Genomic DNA, 19,221 nt, shown 5'->3' on the forward strand with positions numbered 1-19,221 from the left:
AGTAGGAATTTGTATGCATTTAGAGTCTTAGCAGATGGAGTCACCTGGTAAAACACATTAGTGCAGTGCTATCTCAATTTAGTATCTCCATGTCTTTTGGGTTTCAAATAATGTGGCAGGAATGGACCCCATTTCTAAGTCAAAGTATGATTAAAGTATTACTTCAGTCTTTGATGTTAGCCAAAAGTGCTCTTCGCAGCACCCGCAGTGTGCCTAGAATTGACTCCTCCTGCAATTCATATGGAGTTACATGTATTGGTAACATATCTAAGAATGATTGTAAATTCTTTTTTATAAGACCCATTGCTCCTACTACTGTTGGAACTGTCTGGCTATCTTTTTTCCACATTGCCCTTGTTTCTGCCTGCATATCCTGGTATTTTATGACTTTATGTCGCTCTGTACACAAGACACAATCACTGGCTGTAACAACTTCAGTGGTCACTGCTACATTTGTCTTCTTTTCATGGTGGTACCACTTTTTTCATTTCTCTAGATCTTTTGGGTTTCTATTACCATGACTGGAATGGATCCCATTCCTAAGTCAAAGTACAATTAAAGTTCAACAAATTAGTATTGTTTCAATCTTTGTCAGCCAAAAATGCTCTTTGCAGCACCCGTAATGTGCCCAATAATGACTCCTTCTGCAATTCGTTTAGGGTTACATGTATTGGTAACATATCCAAGTATGATTGTAGATGCTTTTTTATAAGACTCGTTGCTCCTACTACTGTTGGAACTGTCTGGGTATCTTTCTTCCACATTATTCTCATTTCTGCCTGCAAATCCTGATATTTTGACTTTGTGTCTCTCAGTATGCAAGACATTGTATTCACTGGGTGTGGCGATTTCAGTGATCAGTGTTACTTTTGTCTTTTTTTTCATGGACCACTATATCTGGTTTTCTGGCATCTATCTTTTGAACTGTTGGTAATGGGTGATCCCATGTGATGTAAACTTCATCAGTTTCTATGATGTTTTGTGGCCCATGTTTCCAGTGTTTTTCAGCCACTTCAATACCATAATGTTTGCACAATCCCCAGTATAACAGTCTTGCCACATTATTATGAATTTCATTATACAGTGCTTCTGACTTTAGTATGTCACAGCCAGCAATGAGTTGTGCGATTGTTTTCAATTTGGGTTTACAAAACCTACATTTGTCTGTTTCTCCCACGTGTTCAGTGGAGTTTGTAAACCAGCATGTACGTAGTCCACTATCTTGCGCTACCAATATTAACCTTTCATTTCTTGGTTTAAATTTGCCTCTCCTTAACCATTCCTGCATTTGTTCCTGATCAACATGAGGTTCTTCCAGAAGTTTTCTATACTTGCAACTGTATTTATGCATTTTCCACATTTCTTGCCTTCTGTTCTGGTCCTTCACCTTGTATTCGTTCTTTTTGTTTTTGTTTTGGCACATTCATTTGCTACCTAATTTTTATCTACTTTTGGTTTGATTTCCATTCCTGCTTGTGATATGCTTCTGCTAGATTAAGCACATAAGTCTTCTTAGATTTATTTCCACATGTTTCAAAACTTTCACTACATTTGGGTCTTGAGGTCAGCAGATATGTGTGGAGTCTCACGATTGCAGATCTATATATGTAATCAATTTCAAGGTGGCTCATCCCACCTTCGGAAAGGGGAATATATAATCTTGGTATAAACTGATTTTTATAAATCATTTGGTGTGCATGAAGCATTCTTCTTTTCCTGTCTAATCTATCCAACATGTTTTGGGGCCATTCAGTCACTCCAAACTCTAAGTTAGGACAGGAAGAGCAAATTGGTTTTGAGCTTGGATTTTGATCCTAGATGTCAATGCTGTTATCCAGATTAATTTAAGTCTTCTGTTGTATTACTTACTAAGTTTTATTTGCATTTGTTCACATTTTATTTTTGATCCTTCATCAATTCCCAAATATTTATACACTCCCTCTTGCTCAAGTTCTTTTATATCACATTCTTGTCCTAAACTGATGTTTTTCTGGTGCTGTAGTTTTCCTGTTGTACAGGTTGCTTTTGCACATTTATCAAGACCAAATGACATTCTTATATCATTTGAAAAGTTTTGATAACTTGCAGTTGTACTTGCAGGTCCTCATCTGATGATCTATACAGTTTTAAATCATCGACAAAGAGAAGATGAGAGGTCTTTACACTTGTTTTCTAGGAGCCAAATTATAGCCATGGTCTAAGCTGTTAAGTAGACAGCTTGATGGGTTAAGGGCAAAGCAGCGGTGACAGAGAGTTACCCTGGAATATCCCCCTTTGAATTTTTATCTCTGGGATAATAATCTGTGCTTTATCATGGCTTAATTGCAAAGTGGTCTGCCACTGTTTCATGGTCACTGTAATGTAGTTGATCAGTGTAGGGTGTATTTTATACATTTTTAAGCACTCTTTTATCCATGAATGTGTGATACTATCAAATTCTTTTTTGTATTCACTCCATGCCATACTTAGATTCTTCCCCTTTATACAGTTCTCCACAATGAGTTTATTTAGCAACAAATGATCCTTTGCTCCATATGACTTTTTTTGATTGCCCTTTTGTTCTACTGCCATAATTGAGTTTTCTTCTAAATTACTATTAACTCTGTTGGCATCAACTCCCATGTATAGCTTATATGTCGTTGGAAGGCAAGTTATTGGCCTATAATTTTTAGGATAGCTTGCAAGTCCATTCTTAAGTAGGAACATTGTTTTTCCTGTTGTTAGCCAGGTTGGTGTTTGTTCATGGTGTGCATATAAATATTTTTTACTCATGGCTAAATCTTCGTACAAAGATGTTAATACTTTTAACCAAAAGTTGGATACTGCATCTGGACCTTGGGTTTTCCAATTCTTAACTTTGTTTTAATATCTCTAGCTGTTACTTCATCACATTTCATATCCTGTACCTTTAAACTTCTCATTCTTTCTTTTACTTCTTCTATCCATTTAGCATCTTTGTTATGTTCCACAGGATCTATATAGATAACTTCTCCAAAATGTATCTATTTCTTCTTTTTTTGGCGGTCTTTCAATTCCTTTTACCTTGTTTCCCATTTCTCTAGAAAACATTTTTGGGTCATCAATGAATTGTTTATTTTGTTCTTTTCCTTTCCATTTATCTGCGTATTTCTAAGTTTTTCCGGCTGTGCTGAGATTTTTATCTTGTTATTTGCAATCGTTTATGATAGATCCAGATATATTCTAATAATGTGCCTTGCTTTTATCATGTCTGTTTTAATATTTTTGTTGATCTGTTCTGTCTTCTATATTCTTCTAACAGTGACACTTCTTGTCTTAATTGCTATATAGCTTTCACTATTCGATACTTCCATGATGGTATTTGATTTTTCCCCTTCCTTTCCCTCACTACCCTGTGTACTTGTGATAGAACTTTATCAGTTATTAATGTAGCTGCACAGTAATATATCCTGTTTACTTCTATTATATTGCATGGTTCTGTATGGACAGTCCTAATTACTGTGTTCATTTGTTTTATCAAACTTCGGACTTTTTGCATTTTATTGACCTTCTGCAGTCTGTTTCTTTCATTGATCTTAATATGTCTGTCTATATCTGTTAAATCAAGCAACTCTTATAAGTTCATAGGTTCATAGGTTGATACTAGGCTATCTGCCCTAGGGCATTTATAAGCCTAGCCAGAGTGTGTTTGGCTTTCGCCACCCTTTTAGATTAGTTGACTGTGCCTCTGTATAGTAGGTCACAGAAGATAGCCTTTTTAAGGTTAGTTTACTGTGCCTCTGACTAGTAGGGACACAGAAGAGATCCCAGGGGTAAACCTACGATCTCCCATCCACTCGTCAAGATTTATCTTGAAGAGGGTCATTGAGGGGCTCTGCCTAACATGGATTGGGATTTTGTTCGAGTGAGGGGAGCCTCTGGGATATGAATCTGTCCCTCCAGCATGTCCTATTTATTTCTGTGCTGAGGTTTAAGTCCCTGGACCATGTAGCTCTAAGGGATTTGGATTTCCTGAGGTGGAGCATGTCCATTAATTATGGGTTGGACATGGCTTTATATGTCAGGCACAGATTGCCTCTGAGTAGGCGGAAAGCAACTGAGTAGAGCTGGAGTTTCTTTAGCCTAACTGTGTAGTGCATATGTTTGAGTCCCTTGATCCTCTTGGGAGGTACTTTTGGGGTCTTTCCAGTTGCTGCAGGTGTCGGGCAAGGTGCATCCCAAATGGGGCATTGTATTCAATTATGGGCCTGATGAGTGATGAGTAGAGGGGCACAATGACCTCTCTTGATCTAGATATGAACCCTTTCGTGATAAGGTGTGCTATATAGAAGGTCTTTCTAACCACTTTTGCAGCATGATTGTCAAAGGAGAGATTGCTATCTACTTGGATCCCCAAATCCCTAATTACTTCTTCCGTACTTAATGGATTACCACCTATGTGGTAATTTGTGGGCACTTTGTTTTCCCGAAAGGGGATGACTATGCACTTTTTGGCATTTAGCTTTAGGCCATGGCTCTGGCACCAGTTATCTGTTTCTGTGAGACCCTTTTGGAGGATGCTTGTGTCAGTCGGCGAATCGATTATGGCACCCAGTTTGCAGTCATCTGTGAACTTGGTCAGCCATAGTGCTCCCCTGTTAGCCTGTACTTCAGAGAAATATATACTGAACAAGAGAGGTCCCAGGACTGAGCCTTGTGGGACGCCACTTGTAACTGGTTTAGAGTCTGACATGGCACCTGCAATTCTGACCATGTGGGTTCTATCCTTGAGCCAGTTTGCAACCCATCTTGTGCCATAGGGGTTGATATTTAAGCTGGTGAGCTTATTTATGATGCCCGAGTGGGGTATTGTGTCGAAGGCTTTTGCGAGGTCCAGGTAGGCTGTGTGGACTACCTTCCCTTCATCTATGGCCTTGGTGACTGTTTCAAAGAAGTCGACCAGGTTCAAGAGGCAAGATCTGCCCTTAACAAAGCCAAATTGGGTAGGATCCAGTGTTTGGAAGTTCCCAATGTCTTTGTTTATGAGTTCCATGATGATACGCTCCATAGCTTTGCAGACCAGGCTAGTCAGGCTTATAGGGCGATAGTTTCCGGGGTCCGTTGTGGCACCACCTTTGTGGAGTGGGACCACTGTTGCTGTACGCCATTCCTTGGGTACATATCCTGTAGTAAGGCTGAGATTGAACAGTGACTTTATGTGAGGGTTCAGTTCTTCTTGGAGCTCATGTAAGACGCAGCCTGGGACACCGTCCGGTCGCATTGATGCTGTGTTTTTTGCTTTGGAGAAGGCAGCTCTCACATGTGCATCTGTGATGTCAGGGAGGCTACACTCTATTGGGATAGACATTTGCTCTTTTGGGGGAGGGGTTTGCACTGAACCTGTCTGCCAGGATGTTGGCAATGTCTGTGGGTTCAGTGTATTTTTTGTCATTTTGCACTAACTCAGAGCATATCTGGGAGTTGCCACCCAGGTTCCTGACATAACTAAAGAAGGCCTTGTGATTATCTTTAGCGTCTTGTGCAATTTTTCTTTCGAAGCTGGCCTTAGATGATTTTATGAGGGATTGTAGTTTCTTGCTAGTACTGATCAGAGATGCCTTCCCTTTTTGGGATTTTGCTCTATCATGTAGTAGCTTTCTCCTTCTGTTGTATAGCTTATTTATGGCTGGGGTCCACCAGACAGGTCTCCTGCCTTTGGAGGAGTGAGTCTTGGTTTTATTTGGGATAGCATGATCCATGCATTTCTGTAGATGTCCATAGAATGTGTTTGTAAAGGATTCTGCGGTTTGGGCCGTATTTTCCACTGGCCCGGGGGCTTTGAAGGATTCCACCTCGGTTTTGAGAAGTGTGAGCGTTTGCTTTTGAGACGTTCTTCACCGTGGTTTCCTTGGCTAGGGGTGGGGATGGGATATGGATGTCCAGTGAGATTAATTTATGGTCAGATCTTACCAATGAGGGGTATACCTCTGGTATGGAACATAGAGTCCCCATGTTGGTGATGATCAGGTCCAATATGTTTTCCCCTCTTGTGGGAGTGGTGACCAGTTGTTCCATAGCATTTGAGTTTATAAATTCTAGGAAGCATTGGGCGAGGGTGTTGGGGCTTGAATAGTGCTCCCAGTCTGTGTTTGGGTAGTTGAAGTCACCCAATATAATGGTGTTTGGAGAGACCTTCATATTCTCCAGTGTTCTCAGGAAAGCCGAGTGGGGTTCCTGAGTTTGGGAGGGTGGTCTGTAGCAGGCTACAAACTGAAAGGCAGTTTTGCTCACTGTTAGTTGCACATGGATGATCTCCGATGCTTCGTGCAGTGCCACTAACTTGGAGGTGTGGGTATCTTTGATGAATATGGATACTCCCCCTCCTTTTGTGGCTCGGTCCGAGTTTTGGGGCCAAAAAGCATGGTATGAGGTATAACCTGGTAGTGCTGGGGTGCTCTCAGGAGCCTTGAACCAGGTTTCTGTTACTGCACAAATATCGATATTCTCCATACTGAGGAGAGCCTCGAGTTCGTGCATCTTGAGGTTTAGTCTTCTGGCATTGAGCAGCATTACCCTTAGTTTCTTTTTCCTTGTGTTGTCTATGGAGGTGGGTTTGTCTTTTGAGCCTTGCCTAAAAAAGGCCCTATGGGGGTGGCAAGAGCTTTAGCCAGTATTCAAAAGCCCAGGGGTGACAGGTGCAAGCCGTCCCTAGCGAAGCAATGTGGCTTGTCGAGCATGTCATCCCAGGCTGACAGACACTGGATCCCCTTTGAATGACACCAATACTTTAGCCAATTTTTAAAATTGATCATTTTGTCTTTATACTGTGGCATCATTCTTGGTGAGGGTAAGATGCTACTCAAGGTCAGGGTCATAAGGGCCTGGGCTACATGATCAGAGAGCTCCTCTCTGTCTCTTTTTATGTAGTCCAGGGAGGTACATCTCAGGTCATTCACACCAGCATGGACAATGACGGAGTCATATTTGTACTTGCTTTGGAGTGACCTGAGTGCTTGTGTTATGTGGCAGATCCTGGCACCTGACAGGCAGCTTACAGTGACCTTCTCCTTGTTCAGCCGGGTGAGTGGGACGTCAGTGTGTCTGACAACAGAGTCACCTATTACAAGTTTATTAGGTGTGTTGTTTAGTCTTAAGGGCTGTGACTGTGTGGCACAGTGACTTTGTGAACTATGTGATACGTGGGTATTGTTGTGGGGTAGCGGTTGTTTGGATGTCTGCTTTGGAGGTCTCTGCTGCTTGGGCAGATTTTTATTTAGAGCCTCCGAGTATGTTTTTGTGTGTTTATGTGTTTGGTTTGCTGTTGCGATAGGGGTATGTGAGACTGGATTTGTGGTGTGTGTGGTTACCTACTTCTCCTGACTGACTGTGCCAGTACCGGGTTGAGAGAGCTCAGCCTCCAGTTTGGCTATATAGTTGCATCTCTCACATATATTTGAGCTTGTTGGGAGGAGGAGAGGGTGGTTTGTGTAGATACAGCAGTTGTAACATTGCCTCAAGATTCATAGGTTCATAGGTTCATAGGTTTATACTAGGCTATCTGCCCTAAGGCATTTATAAGCCTAGCCCAAATTATTGTGGCTTACGCCACCCCTTATATGAAAAAATACTGTGCCCATTAGTTTGTTGTGCCTCTGTCCAGCAGTGACACAGAGATGATTCCTGGGGTAAACCTACGATCTCCCATCCACAGGTCTAGATTTCTCTTGAACAGAGTCAGCGAGGTGCTCTGCCTCACATGGACCGGGATTTTATTCCACAGCATAGGGAGTCTCTGGGTGATAAATCTATCCCTCCAGCACGTCCTATTTATATCCGTGCTAAGGTTTAAGTCGCTTGCTCTAGTGGTTTTGGTGGATTTGGATTTTTTGAGGTGGAGCATGTCCATTAATTCCGTGTTGGACATGGCCTTGTATGTCAGGCACATGTCACCTCTGAGCAGATGGTATGCGACTGAATAGAGCTGGAGTTTCTTCAATCTGGCAGCATATGACAGATTTTGGAGTCCCTTTATCCTTTTGGTGAGGAACTTTTGGGGTCTCTCCAATTGCTGCAGATGTCGGGTGAGATACATCCCGAATGGGGCATTGTACTCGATCACTGGTCTGATAAGTGAAGAGTACAGGGGAACAATGACCTCACTAGATCTGGATGTGAATCCCTTCATGATCAGGTGGGCAATGTAGAAGGTCTTTCTAACCACTTTAGCAATGTGAGTGTCAAAAGAAAGGCCACTGTCAACCTGGGTCCCCAGGTCCCTGATAACCTCTTCTGTGCTTAGTGGATTGCCACCTATATGGTAGCTTGGGGTTACCTTGTTTTTCCCGAAGGGTATGACTATACATTTTTGGCGTTTAACTTCAGGCCATGGCTCTGGCACCAGCTATCTGTTTCCGTGAGTCCCTTCTGAAGGATATCCGTGTCCGATGCACTTTCCACTATGGCGCCCAGTTTGCAGTCGTCTGCAAACTTTGTCAGCCAAAGTCCTCCCATGTTGGCCTGTACTTCTGAGAAGTAGATGCCAAACAATAGGGGGCCAAGGACCGAGCCCTGTGGGACACCACTTGTGACCGGCTTGGAGTCTGACACAGCGCCAGCAACTCTAACCCTGTGGGTTCTGTCCTTAAGCCAGTTTGCAACCCATCTTGTGACATATGGGTTTACATTTAAGCTGGTAAGTTTTTCTACAATACCCGAGTGGGGTATTGTGTCAAAAGCCTTTGCAAGGTCAAGGTAGGCTGTATGGACTGCCTTTCCCTCATCAATGGCCTTGGTGACTGTTTGAAGAAGTCAACCAAGTTCAAAAGGCATGATCTTCCCTTGACAAAGCCAAACTGGGTCGGGTCCAATGTCTGCAAGTCCCTATATCTTTGTTTATGAGCTCCATTATGATCCTCTCCATAGCTTTGCAGACTAGACTTGTTAAGCTTATGGGGCGGTAATTACCAGGGTCCGTAGAGGCACCGCCTTTGTGGAGTGGGACCACAGTTGCCGTACGCCACTCCTTGGGCACGTATCCTGTGGTAAGGCTGAGATTAAACAGCTGCCTTATGTGCGGGTTTAATTCCTCATTTAGCTCGTGTAGCACACAGCCGGGGACACCATCCGGTCCCATTGATGCTGTGTTTTTAGCTTTAGAGAGAGCAGCTTTCACCTGCGCATTTGAGATGTCCGGGAGGCTACACTCGGCTGGGATAGTTATCTCTCCTTTAGGAGGGGAGAGGGGGTGAAGTTTGCACTGAACCTGTCTGCCAGTATGTTGGCAATGTCTGTGGGTTCAGTGATTTTTGTATCATTTTGGACTAATTCTGAGCATATCTGGGAGTTTCCACCCAGGTTCCTAACATAGCTGAAAAAGGCCTTATGATTGTCCTTTGAATCCATGGCAATTTTTCTCTCAAAATTGGCCTTAGTTGATTTTATGAGTGCTCGTATTTTTTCTACTAATAATGATCAGGGGTGACTTCCCTTTTATGGATTTTGTTCTATCATGTAATAGCTTTCTCCTCTTATTGTAAAGTTTGTTAATGGCTGGGGTCCACCAGACTGGACGTTGCCCTTTGTGGAAAGAGTCTTGGTTTTATTTGGGATTGCCTGATCCATGCAGTCCTGGAGGTGTTCATAGAAGGCATTTGTAAGGGCTTCCGCAGCTTGGGTTGTGGTTTCCTCTGGCTCAGGGGCCTTGAAGGATACCACACCAGTCTTGAGTAGTGTGAAGTTTGCTTTAGAGAAGTTCTTCACTATGGTCTTTTTGCTTGGGGTGGGGGCGGGATGTGGATTTCCAGTGAGATTAGTTTATGATCAGATCTCACCAATGAGGGATATACTTCTGGTGTGGAGCATTTTGTCCCCATGTTTGTGACAATGAGATCTAGTATATTTTCTCCTCTTGTTGGAACAGTGACTAGCTGTTCCATGGCATTTGAATTTATGAACTCCAGGAACCGTTGGGCTAGAAAGTTAGGGCTTGAGTAATGTTCCCAGTCTATATTCGGGTAGTTGAAGTCACCCAATATGATGGTGTTTGGAGATACATTTATACCCTCCAGTGTCTTCAGGAAGGCTGTGTGGGGTTCTTGAGTTTGAGAGGGTGGCCTGTAGCATGCTACAATTTGTAGAGCAGTTTTGCCTATGGTTAGTTGCACCTGGATGGTTTCCGAAGCTTGCGTTGCCACCAACCTGGAGGTGTGAGTATCCTTTATGAATATGGATACACCCTCCTTTTGTGGTGTGGTCCGGGTTTTGGGGCGGAACGCATGATATGAGGTAAAACCTAATAGTGCCGGGTGCTCTCAGGAGCCTTGAACCAGGTTTCAGTTACAGCACAGACATCGATGTTCTCCATACTGAGAAGGGCCTCGAGTGCGTGCATTTTGAGATTTAGACTTCTGGCATTGAGCAGCATTACCCTCAGTTTCTTCCCATTTTTGTTTTCTAGGGTGATAGGTTTAGAATTTGAGCCTTGCCTAAAAAGGCACTATGGGGTGGCAAGAGCCTTAGCCAATATCCGGAATCCCAGGGTGACAGGTGCAAGCCGTCCCTTGCGAAACAGCGTGGCTTGTCAAGCATGTCATCCCAGGCAGACAGACACTGGATCCCCTTTGAATGACACCAGACATTAAGCCAATTGTTAAAGCTGATCATCTTGTCTCTATATTGTGGCATCATTCTTGGTGAAGGAAGGATACTGCTCAGGGTTAGGGTCATACCTGCCTGGGCTACATAATCAGAGAGCTCCTCTATGTCTCTTTTCATGTAGTCCAGGGAGGTACGTCTCAGGTCGTTCACACCAGCATGGACAATGACTGTGTCATATTTGTACTTGCCATGGAGTGACCCGAGTGCTTGTGTTATGTGGCGGATTCTAGCGCCCGATAGGCAGCTTACTGTGACCCTCTCCTTGTTCAGCCTGGTGAGTGGGACGTCAGTGTGTCTGACTATGGAGTCACCTATGACAAGTATGTTTGGTGTTGTATTTGGCCTTAAGGGCTGTGACTGCTTTGCACACTGCTTTTGTGGTTTATGTGTTGCTTGTGGGGTGTCTTGAGGTAGCAGTTGTTTGGGTGTCTGCTTTGGAGGCCTCTGCTGTTTAGGTAAATTTTTACTCAGAGCCTCCGAGTATGTCTTTGTGTGTTTATGTGTTTGATTCAGTGGAGTGGTAGCATTATGTGAGGCTGGTTTTGTGGTGTGTGTAGTTGCCTTCTCCTCCTGTCTGGTCTTGCCAGTCCTGAGTTGAGAGAGCTCAGCCTCCAGTTTGGCTAAATAGCTGCATCTCTCAAGTATTTGTGTTATGTGGGAGGAGGAGAGGGTTGTCTGTGTACATGAGGCAGTTATAACATTGCCTCAAGATTCCCAGATTCACCAGCTGGACCGGAGAGGAGATTGACAACTGACCTTTGGACATGCTAGAATAATATTGGGAAATCCTTAATTGAAAACATGGGCCAGTGGGGAGTGAGGGTGTAGTGCTTTTAATTTTTAGTGCTGACTTATATAATTGCTTTAGTGAGCAAGTGCCAGGTAACTTGAGTGCAATGTGTTACAAGTAACTAAATGCAAAAGCGACAAACAGTAACTTTCTTTCAAGTGAAACAAGGAAATAAGTACAGTAAGCAATGCAGATATCACTAGTGATCCACAGAAGCTGAGAAGTTGCGTATTAGGTGGAATTAGCTTCCAGGAAATAACAAGCAAACAAACAACAAGCATATAAACAAAGCTAGATTCAGTAGGCCTGGATCTAGTCTATGCTAGAGCAAACAAGGTGAACCAATTTCAGTAAGATACAGTTCAAATATTCAGGCACTATAAACCTTTAACCAGAAAATTCCCAGCTCAGAAGGGCAGAGTCCAGCCTCTTCTCCCACAAGAGTGCAGACCACGAACCTTCTTAATGTAAAATAACTGGCCTGAAGCCCAAGTGCCAGAACTAATACACTTGGACACTGGGCTCTCAATCAGCAGTTCCCAACTTAGAAGGATGAAAGCTACCTGTCCTGCCACCACAGTGCTTGCCACAAACCTTCCTAATGTAAAACAACTGTTCTGAAGCCCAAGTGCTTAATCCAAAAGACTTGAATGATAGCTACACTTTAATCAAGTTACAACCAAGCAGTAATAAATACCATTGAATACTTTAGAGAATGTCTGGATTAGTGCTCAAGTTACACAAACAAAGCTAGATCCAGCAGGCCCGAATCCAGTCTATGCCACAGCAAACAAGGCGCACCAACTTCAGTAAGGAACAGTTCAGATATGCATGCACTATAAGCCTTTAACCAGAAATTCCCAGCTCAGAAGGGCAGAGTCCAGCCTCTCCTCCCACAAGAGTGCAGACCACGAACCCTCTTAATGTAAAATAACTGGCTTGAAAGCCCAAGTGCTTAAACCAAAATTAATACACTTTTAGAATAACAGACACTGAGCCCTCAATCAGCAGTTCTCAACCTAGAAGGATGCAAGCTACCTGTTCTGCCACAACAGTGCAGACCACAAACCCTCTCAGTGCAAAACAACTAACTGGTCCGAAGCCCAAGTGTTTAAACCAAAAGGCTTAAAATGAGTTACACCAAGCAGTAATAAATACAATTGAGTATTTTAAGATGATGCAAAAGTAAAAAGAAGTAGGTAAAAACACAAGTACAGAAAAAGCAGATGAAATTTTTTTTTTTTTTTTTTTTTTTTCTGAACAAGTGCTGAGATCAAAGAAACAGATTTGAGTGCTGAAACTAGAAAACTGGCTAGTTATAAGAAATAAACAAGCTAGAAGGCTTCCCTCAAACACAGAAGGGCTTGGGGGCTCAGAAGCCTACAAATAGTTTGTACCACTTAACAAGAAAGGCAGGAAATAAGCTTAATTTTTTTTTTTTTTTCTATTTCCCAGATGCTCTCTTTGTACACAGTAGGAGTGCCTGAAATCAGAATATGATCTCACTGCACTCAGTTGAGTGAGCAAATGAGATGGGCCCAGAGGCAGGCTGAGGCGCGCAGTTTCAATGCCACTAAGATTAACACCAAAACAAAAACAGGGCGGGTGGGTGGGAATAACTGAAGAGCAGAATAACTTCAGATAAAAATTCCTTCAACACTCCTTCATACACAGTTTAAATCAATTTAAATACTGTATTTTTTAAAAAAATGTGCATAAAAGGTACTTAAATTCTCTTATACGTCCAGTTGAATATAACCAAGTTTTTAGCTGGCCAAGCTGAAGTTTTAAAGCAGGAATTATTTCACATGCACCAGTTTAAATATGCAAGGACAGGAAATCCAAGAATGTGGCTACCCCCACACCTGTAATTACTAGCAAATAACAAAATTCAGCCAACACTAGCTTTAGTTCAAGTTACTGAAGAGCAGAATAACTTCAGATAAAAATTCCTTCAACACTCCTTCATACACAGTTTAAATCAATTTAAATACTGTATTTTTAAAAAAAAAAATGTGCATAAAAAGGTACTTAAATTCTCTTATACGTCCAGTTGAATATAACCAAGGTTTTAGCTGGCCAAGCTGAAGTTTTAAAGCAGGAATTATTTCACATGCACCAGTTTAAATATGCAAGGACAGGAAATCCAAGAATGTGGCTACCCCCACACCTGTAATTACTAGCAAATAACAAAATTCAGCCAACACTAGCTTTAGTTCAAGTTACTGAAGAGCAGAATAACTTCAGATAAAAATTCCTTCAACACTCCTTCATACACAGTTTAAATCAATTTAAATACTGTATTTTTTAAAAAAAAAATGTGCATAAAAAGGTACTTAAATTCTCTTATACGTCCAGTTGAATATAACCAAGTTTTAGCTGGCCAAGCTGAAGTTTTAAAGCAGGAATTATTTCACATGCACCAGTTTAAATATGCAAGGACAGGAAATCAAGAATGTGGCTACCCCACACCTGTAATTACTAGCAAATAACAAAATTCAGCCAACACTAGCTTTAGTTCAAGTTACTGAAGAGCAGAATAACTTCAGATAAAAATTCCTTCAACACTCCTTCATACACAGTTTAAATCAATTTAAATACTGTATTTTTTAAAAAAAATGTGCAGTAAAAGGTACTTAAATTCTCTTATACGTCCAGTTGAATATAACCAAGTTTTTAGCTGGCCAAGCTGAAGTTTTAAAGCAGGAATTATTTCACATGCACCAGTTTAAATATGCAAGGACAGGAAATCCAAGAATGTGGCTACCCCCACACCTGTAATTACTAGCAAATAACAAAATTCAGCCAACACTAGCTTTAGTTCAAGTTACTGAAGAGCAGAATAACTTCAGATAAAAATTCCTTCAACACTCCTTCATACACAGTTTAAATCAATTTTGTATTTTTTAAAAAAAAAATGTGCATAAAAAGGTACTTAAATTCTCTTATACGTCCAGTTGAATATAACCAAGTTTTTAGCTGGCCAAGCTGAAGTTTTAAAGCAGGAATTATTTCACATGCACCAGTTTAAATATGCAAGGACAGGAAATCAAGAATGTGGCTACCCCCACACCTGTAATTACTAGCAAATAACAAAATTCAGCCAACACTAGCTTTAGTTCAAGTTACTGAAGAGCAGAATAACTTCAGATAAAAATTCCTTCAACACTCCTTCATACACAGTTTAAATCAATTTAAATACTGTATTTTTAAAAAAAAATGTGCATAAAAAGGTACTTAAATTCTCTTATACGTCCAGTTGAATATAACCAAGTTTTTAGCTGGCCAAGCTGAAGTTTTAAAGCAGGAATTATTTCACATGCACCAGTTTAAATATGCAAGGACAGGAAATCCAAGAATGTGGCTACCCCACACCTGTAATTACTAGCAAATAACAAAATTCAGCCAACACTAGCTTTAGTTCAAGTTACTGAAGAGCAGAATAACTTCAGATAAAAATTCCTTCAACACTCCTTCATACACAGTTTAAATCAATTTAAATACTGTATTTTTAAAAAAATGTGCATAAAAGGTACTTAAATTCTCTTATTCGTCCAGTTGAATATAACCAAGTTTTTAGCTGGCCAAGCTGAAGTTTTAAAGCAGGAATTATTTCACATGCACCAGTTTAAATATGCAAGGACAGGAAATCCAAGAATGTGGCTACCCCCACACCTGTAATTACTAGCAAATAACAAAATTCAGCCAACACTAGCTTTAGTTCAAGTTACTGAAGAGCAGAATAACTTCAGATAAAAATTCCTTCAACACTCCTTCATACACAGTTTAAATCAATTTAAATACTGTATTTTTTAAAAAAAAAATGTGCATAAAAGGTACTTAAATTCTCTTATCGTCCAGTTGAATATAACCAAGTTTTTAGCTGGCCAAGCTGAAGTTTTAAAGCAGGAATTATTTCACATGCACCAGTTTAAATATGCAAGGACAGGAAATCCAAGAATGTGGCTACCCCACACCTGTAATTACTAGCAAATAACAAAATTCAGCCAACACTAGCTTTAGTTCAAGTTACTGAAGAGCAGAATAACTTCAGATAAAAATTCCTTCAACACTCCTTCATACACAGTTTAAATCAATTTAAATACTGTATTTTAAAAAAAAAACGTGCAGAAAAGGTACTTAAATTCTCTTATCGTCCAGTTGAATATAACCAAGTTCTAGCTGGCCAAGCTGAAGTTTTAAAGCAGGAATTATTTCACATGCACCAGTTTAAATATGCAAGGACAGGAAATCCAAGAATGTGGCTACCCCCACACCTGTAATTACTAGCAAATAACAAAATTCAGCCAACACTAGCTTTAGTTCAAGTTACTGAAGAGCAGAATAACTTCAGATAAAAATTCCTTCAACACTCCTTCATACACAGTTTAAATCAATTTAAATACTGTATTTTTTAAAAAAAAAATGTGCATAAAAAGGTACTTAAATTCTCTTATACGTCCAGTTGAATATAACCAAGTTTTTAGCTGGCCGGACTGGAGAGTAAACCCAAAACTGATTGGACATGCCAGAATAGTATAAGGAACTACTTTTTGACTGATCAAAAAGGACCAATAAGGAGCCAAGTACTTAAAGGGAGTATAAGAGGGTGTAGTGCTTTAGTTTATTAGTGCTTACTTATAAAATTACTTATACGAGCAAGTGCAGGGCTTTAGAATGAAAACAGAGTGCTTACTTTGAGATTTAGAATAGTTCTAAGGGAAAAGGTGAAGAGCAGACTTTTTGGAGCCAGGACTAGTTTACACCCATTTAAGTGGCGCTGCCCAATGCTGCGCTATGCGCAAAATCGCACAAAACTGCACAAATGCGGGTTTTAAAGCAGGGAAACTGAAAGAGATAGGAATTGACCCAAAACGGCCAATAAGCTAGTAGTTTCAGGGCTGAGACCACTCCTCCAGGGACAGATAGGTTGCTCAAAGCTCCCCGCTCTCACTGGTGAACAGAGAAGATTCCTTCTATCTAAGTAAGGATATGGGCAAGACAGGAAACTATACCACAGTCCGGAATTCAGCAAAACCTGAAATCTGGACTAATCTAGTTCAGCAAAGGTGGGAAAAGAGAATATTTTTTTGTTTTTTTTTTGTTTTTTTTCAGGAAACAGCAGAAAAACGCACAGAAAACACTGTAAATGCTATAAACAGGCTAGTGCACTTTAGTGTGTAGCCTACAACAGTTATACAATACAAAAACAACTTAAATTGATATAAAACAAGTGCAAAAACTGTAGAAAGCAGAAGGCAAGAGCAATTTAAACTTTTTAAAGCACAGACTAGTTAGAAATTCACTTTTTAGGTGGGAAAAGGCAGTCAGAGCAAAAAAAAGAGACAAAAATACTTAAATCTGGAAAAGTCTCTCTTGGGTCTCTCTCTTGCCTGTATCACTCTGCAGGACACCACGAGGAGCTGTGCGGAGTTATATAGTGGCTCAAAACCACACAAACTGAGGGCATATTTTTTGTTTTCCATTTCCCGCAGACATTCTGTAGAAAGTTCTATAGCATCTTCCTGTGGCACATTCTTTTCAGTTTCATCCTGTGGCATCCGTTGCTCTGTCATATGGGAACTCACTGGCCTGTCACTCCTCATCACTGACTACATCAGAGTTTCCCATTCTTTCCCTTGCTGTCCATCTTCAAGTGAATGTTTATACTGATTTCCTGTGGAAGGTTCCAAAATATCTTCATATGGCACCTGACTAATTGCTTTCTGTTCCACTGGTTCCCCTTAATTTGGATATCCATTGCTCCATCCTGTTTTGGTGCTTTCTTAATTAGATTTTCTCCACTGAATCCTTCACTTCGCAGGTACTCCATAACATCAGTTTCTATTTCATTAACTTCTCCATTAGTAATCTCCTTTCTTACTTTTTCCTCTGCCTTATTTTTTGTCTTATTTTTTGTATTGTAAAGTTTTCCATGTTCGTATTTCTTTGCCTGTATTTCTCTTCAAATATCTTTGGTGCTGTTATTTTTGTATTGGTTAGTTTTGCCTTCTCCTTTGCATAAATATTACACCATATTAAATCTCTTTTTCTTTCCCATGTCCATATTTCCTCTTCACATGTTTCCTGATCTTCCTGTTTCTCCTTGCTTTGGGGACTCACTCCATCATGCTGTGATGTAACCTGTGTTAGACCTTCGCTTCAGAAGGTGGTACTATGAGGAGGATAATGTTTATTTGGAGACTTAACTTTTGACTGACATGGATATTTAGTTTTAAGTTAAAAGACAAATGTTAAAATAAAAATAAATTAAAAAATAATACAAAACTGATGGTGTGTATATATATATCTCCATTTGTGCTTTCAGGTTTTGGCTTGTGTGGCATCCCAGAGAACCTCATTGGAGCTTTACTGAAGACTGGTGTAAAAGGAATAACTGCAGTCAGCAATAATGCTGGGTGAGTGCATCTTTTGTAAGCATCCAGTACACAATCTGGACTTAGTGTGCTGTGCTCTTGTTCTGGTAGTATGTTTTTGTAATATCTTTTATTTCTAAAGTGAAACTTTTTGTTAGTGAATTGCCATTGAGTTAATTATCTGTGGTGAAGCTTAATACATTTCCTTGCACATTATGCTTCTATCTGACCCAAAGGGACAGTTTTAGGATATATGAATAATGGCAAATGTAGCAGATGTTGTACCATGACCATAATGGTAAAGGAAACAGTGATAGAATGACACAATGCTGGTAAGTTCATAAGTCCAAGCTATACCTGTGTCCTCGGGTAATAGTCTTATGGCCATTAGCTGAGAAGATTAAAGCTGGAAAGCTGTTAATAAGCTGCTTAATGTAGTCCATCATTTGATTCCCTCAAACTCTTTTGTGTGACTCTGGGCACATCCATTAACCGGACAGTGTTCTCTGACAAATGGGAAATAGGGCTAGAATTCTTAATAGGCATGCAGTTCAGGAGACAATTAACTACCTATGAATTTGTATGCCTTTAGACTACAGTAAAGTGCTTAATCCCAAATTATTCATCCAGTTTGATCTTAAAGTTATTAAAATCAGTACATAGGCTTATATAGTAAGGTAATTTATTCCATAAATGTAGGATAATATACTTACCTAGTTTCTTCATTTTGTGACAATACAGCAGAGGCTGTTATAGAGCACAGGAATTGAGATCCCATGTGTTGTCATTAAGTGCCTTAAACTGCCAGCATAGCTTACCTCATAAGAAACATGTAATCACTACCAGTCCACTGCATGCCTATGTATTCTTGTATAGCTAATGTTGTTATTTTTTTTGCTGAGTTTTCTCCATACAGTTCCAAAAAGTTTGTTCACTTAATTTTAATATATTTTAGCTAACATTTATATAAGTTTACTAATATTGTCATGTGATTCTTATTTTAATAAGTATAAGCTTACTCAGTCTTAGGCCCTCAGTTTTGAGAGTATGAGCATTATCTTTAAAACTAAGATCATTCTGAATAGTAACTCCCAGAGCTTTTATTTTCTGGACATATTGTAACATTCATTAAATAGTGTAAAGGTGCAGTTTGTTGTTTTTCATCCCAATTTTATCATATTATGTGAACACTAAAGATTGTTCACACAGATTCACCCAAGTATGTATTTTCTGTAAATATCTAGATAGGCTCATTTGTTATATCACAGAATACAGTCATCTGCTTATTTCCAAATTCATCATTTCAAAGATTTGTTGACAGCTGTGAATATATAAACGTAAACAGAACTAGCCCCAGAAAAGAGCCCTAGGAACACTTCACACTAACTACTAGTTAAACACTTACCCATCTTGTTGTTTTCTCTTCATCCAGAAGCTCTT

At 40.3% G+C, this 19,221-nt stretch overlaps 1 protein-coding gene across 1 annotated transcript in view; it reads left to right on the forward strand.

Moving 5' to 3' along the window:
- OXCT1 (3-oxoacid CoA-transferase 1) overlaps positions 1 to 19,221 on the forward strand; it is a 1,765,637-nt gene that overhangs the window by 439,623 nt on the left and 1,306,793 nt on the right. The window contains exon 3 of the mRNA XM_044069775.1: positions 17,733 to 17,823. Coding sequence (XP_043925710.1) covers positions 17,733 to 17,823 — 91 coding nt within the window. The remainder of the gene's footprint in view (positions 1 to 17,732; positions 17,824 to 19,221) is intronic.

The sequence above is a fragment of the Protopterus annectens genome, chromosome 1.part0, assembly GCF_019279795.1.
Source record: "Protopterus annectens isolate FY-2018-M chromosome 1.part0, PAN1.0, whole genome shotgun sequence".
Taxonomy (NCBI): Eukaryota; Metazoa; Chordata; order Ceratodontiformes; family Protopteridae; genus Protopterus; species Protopterus annectens.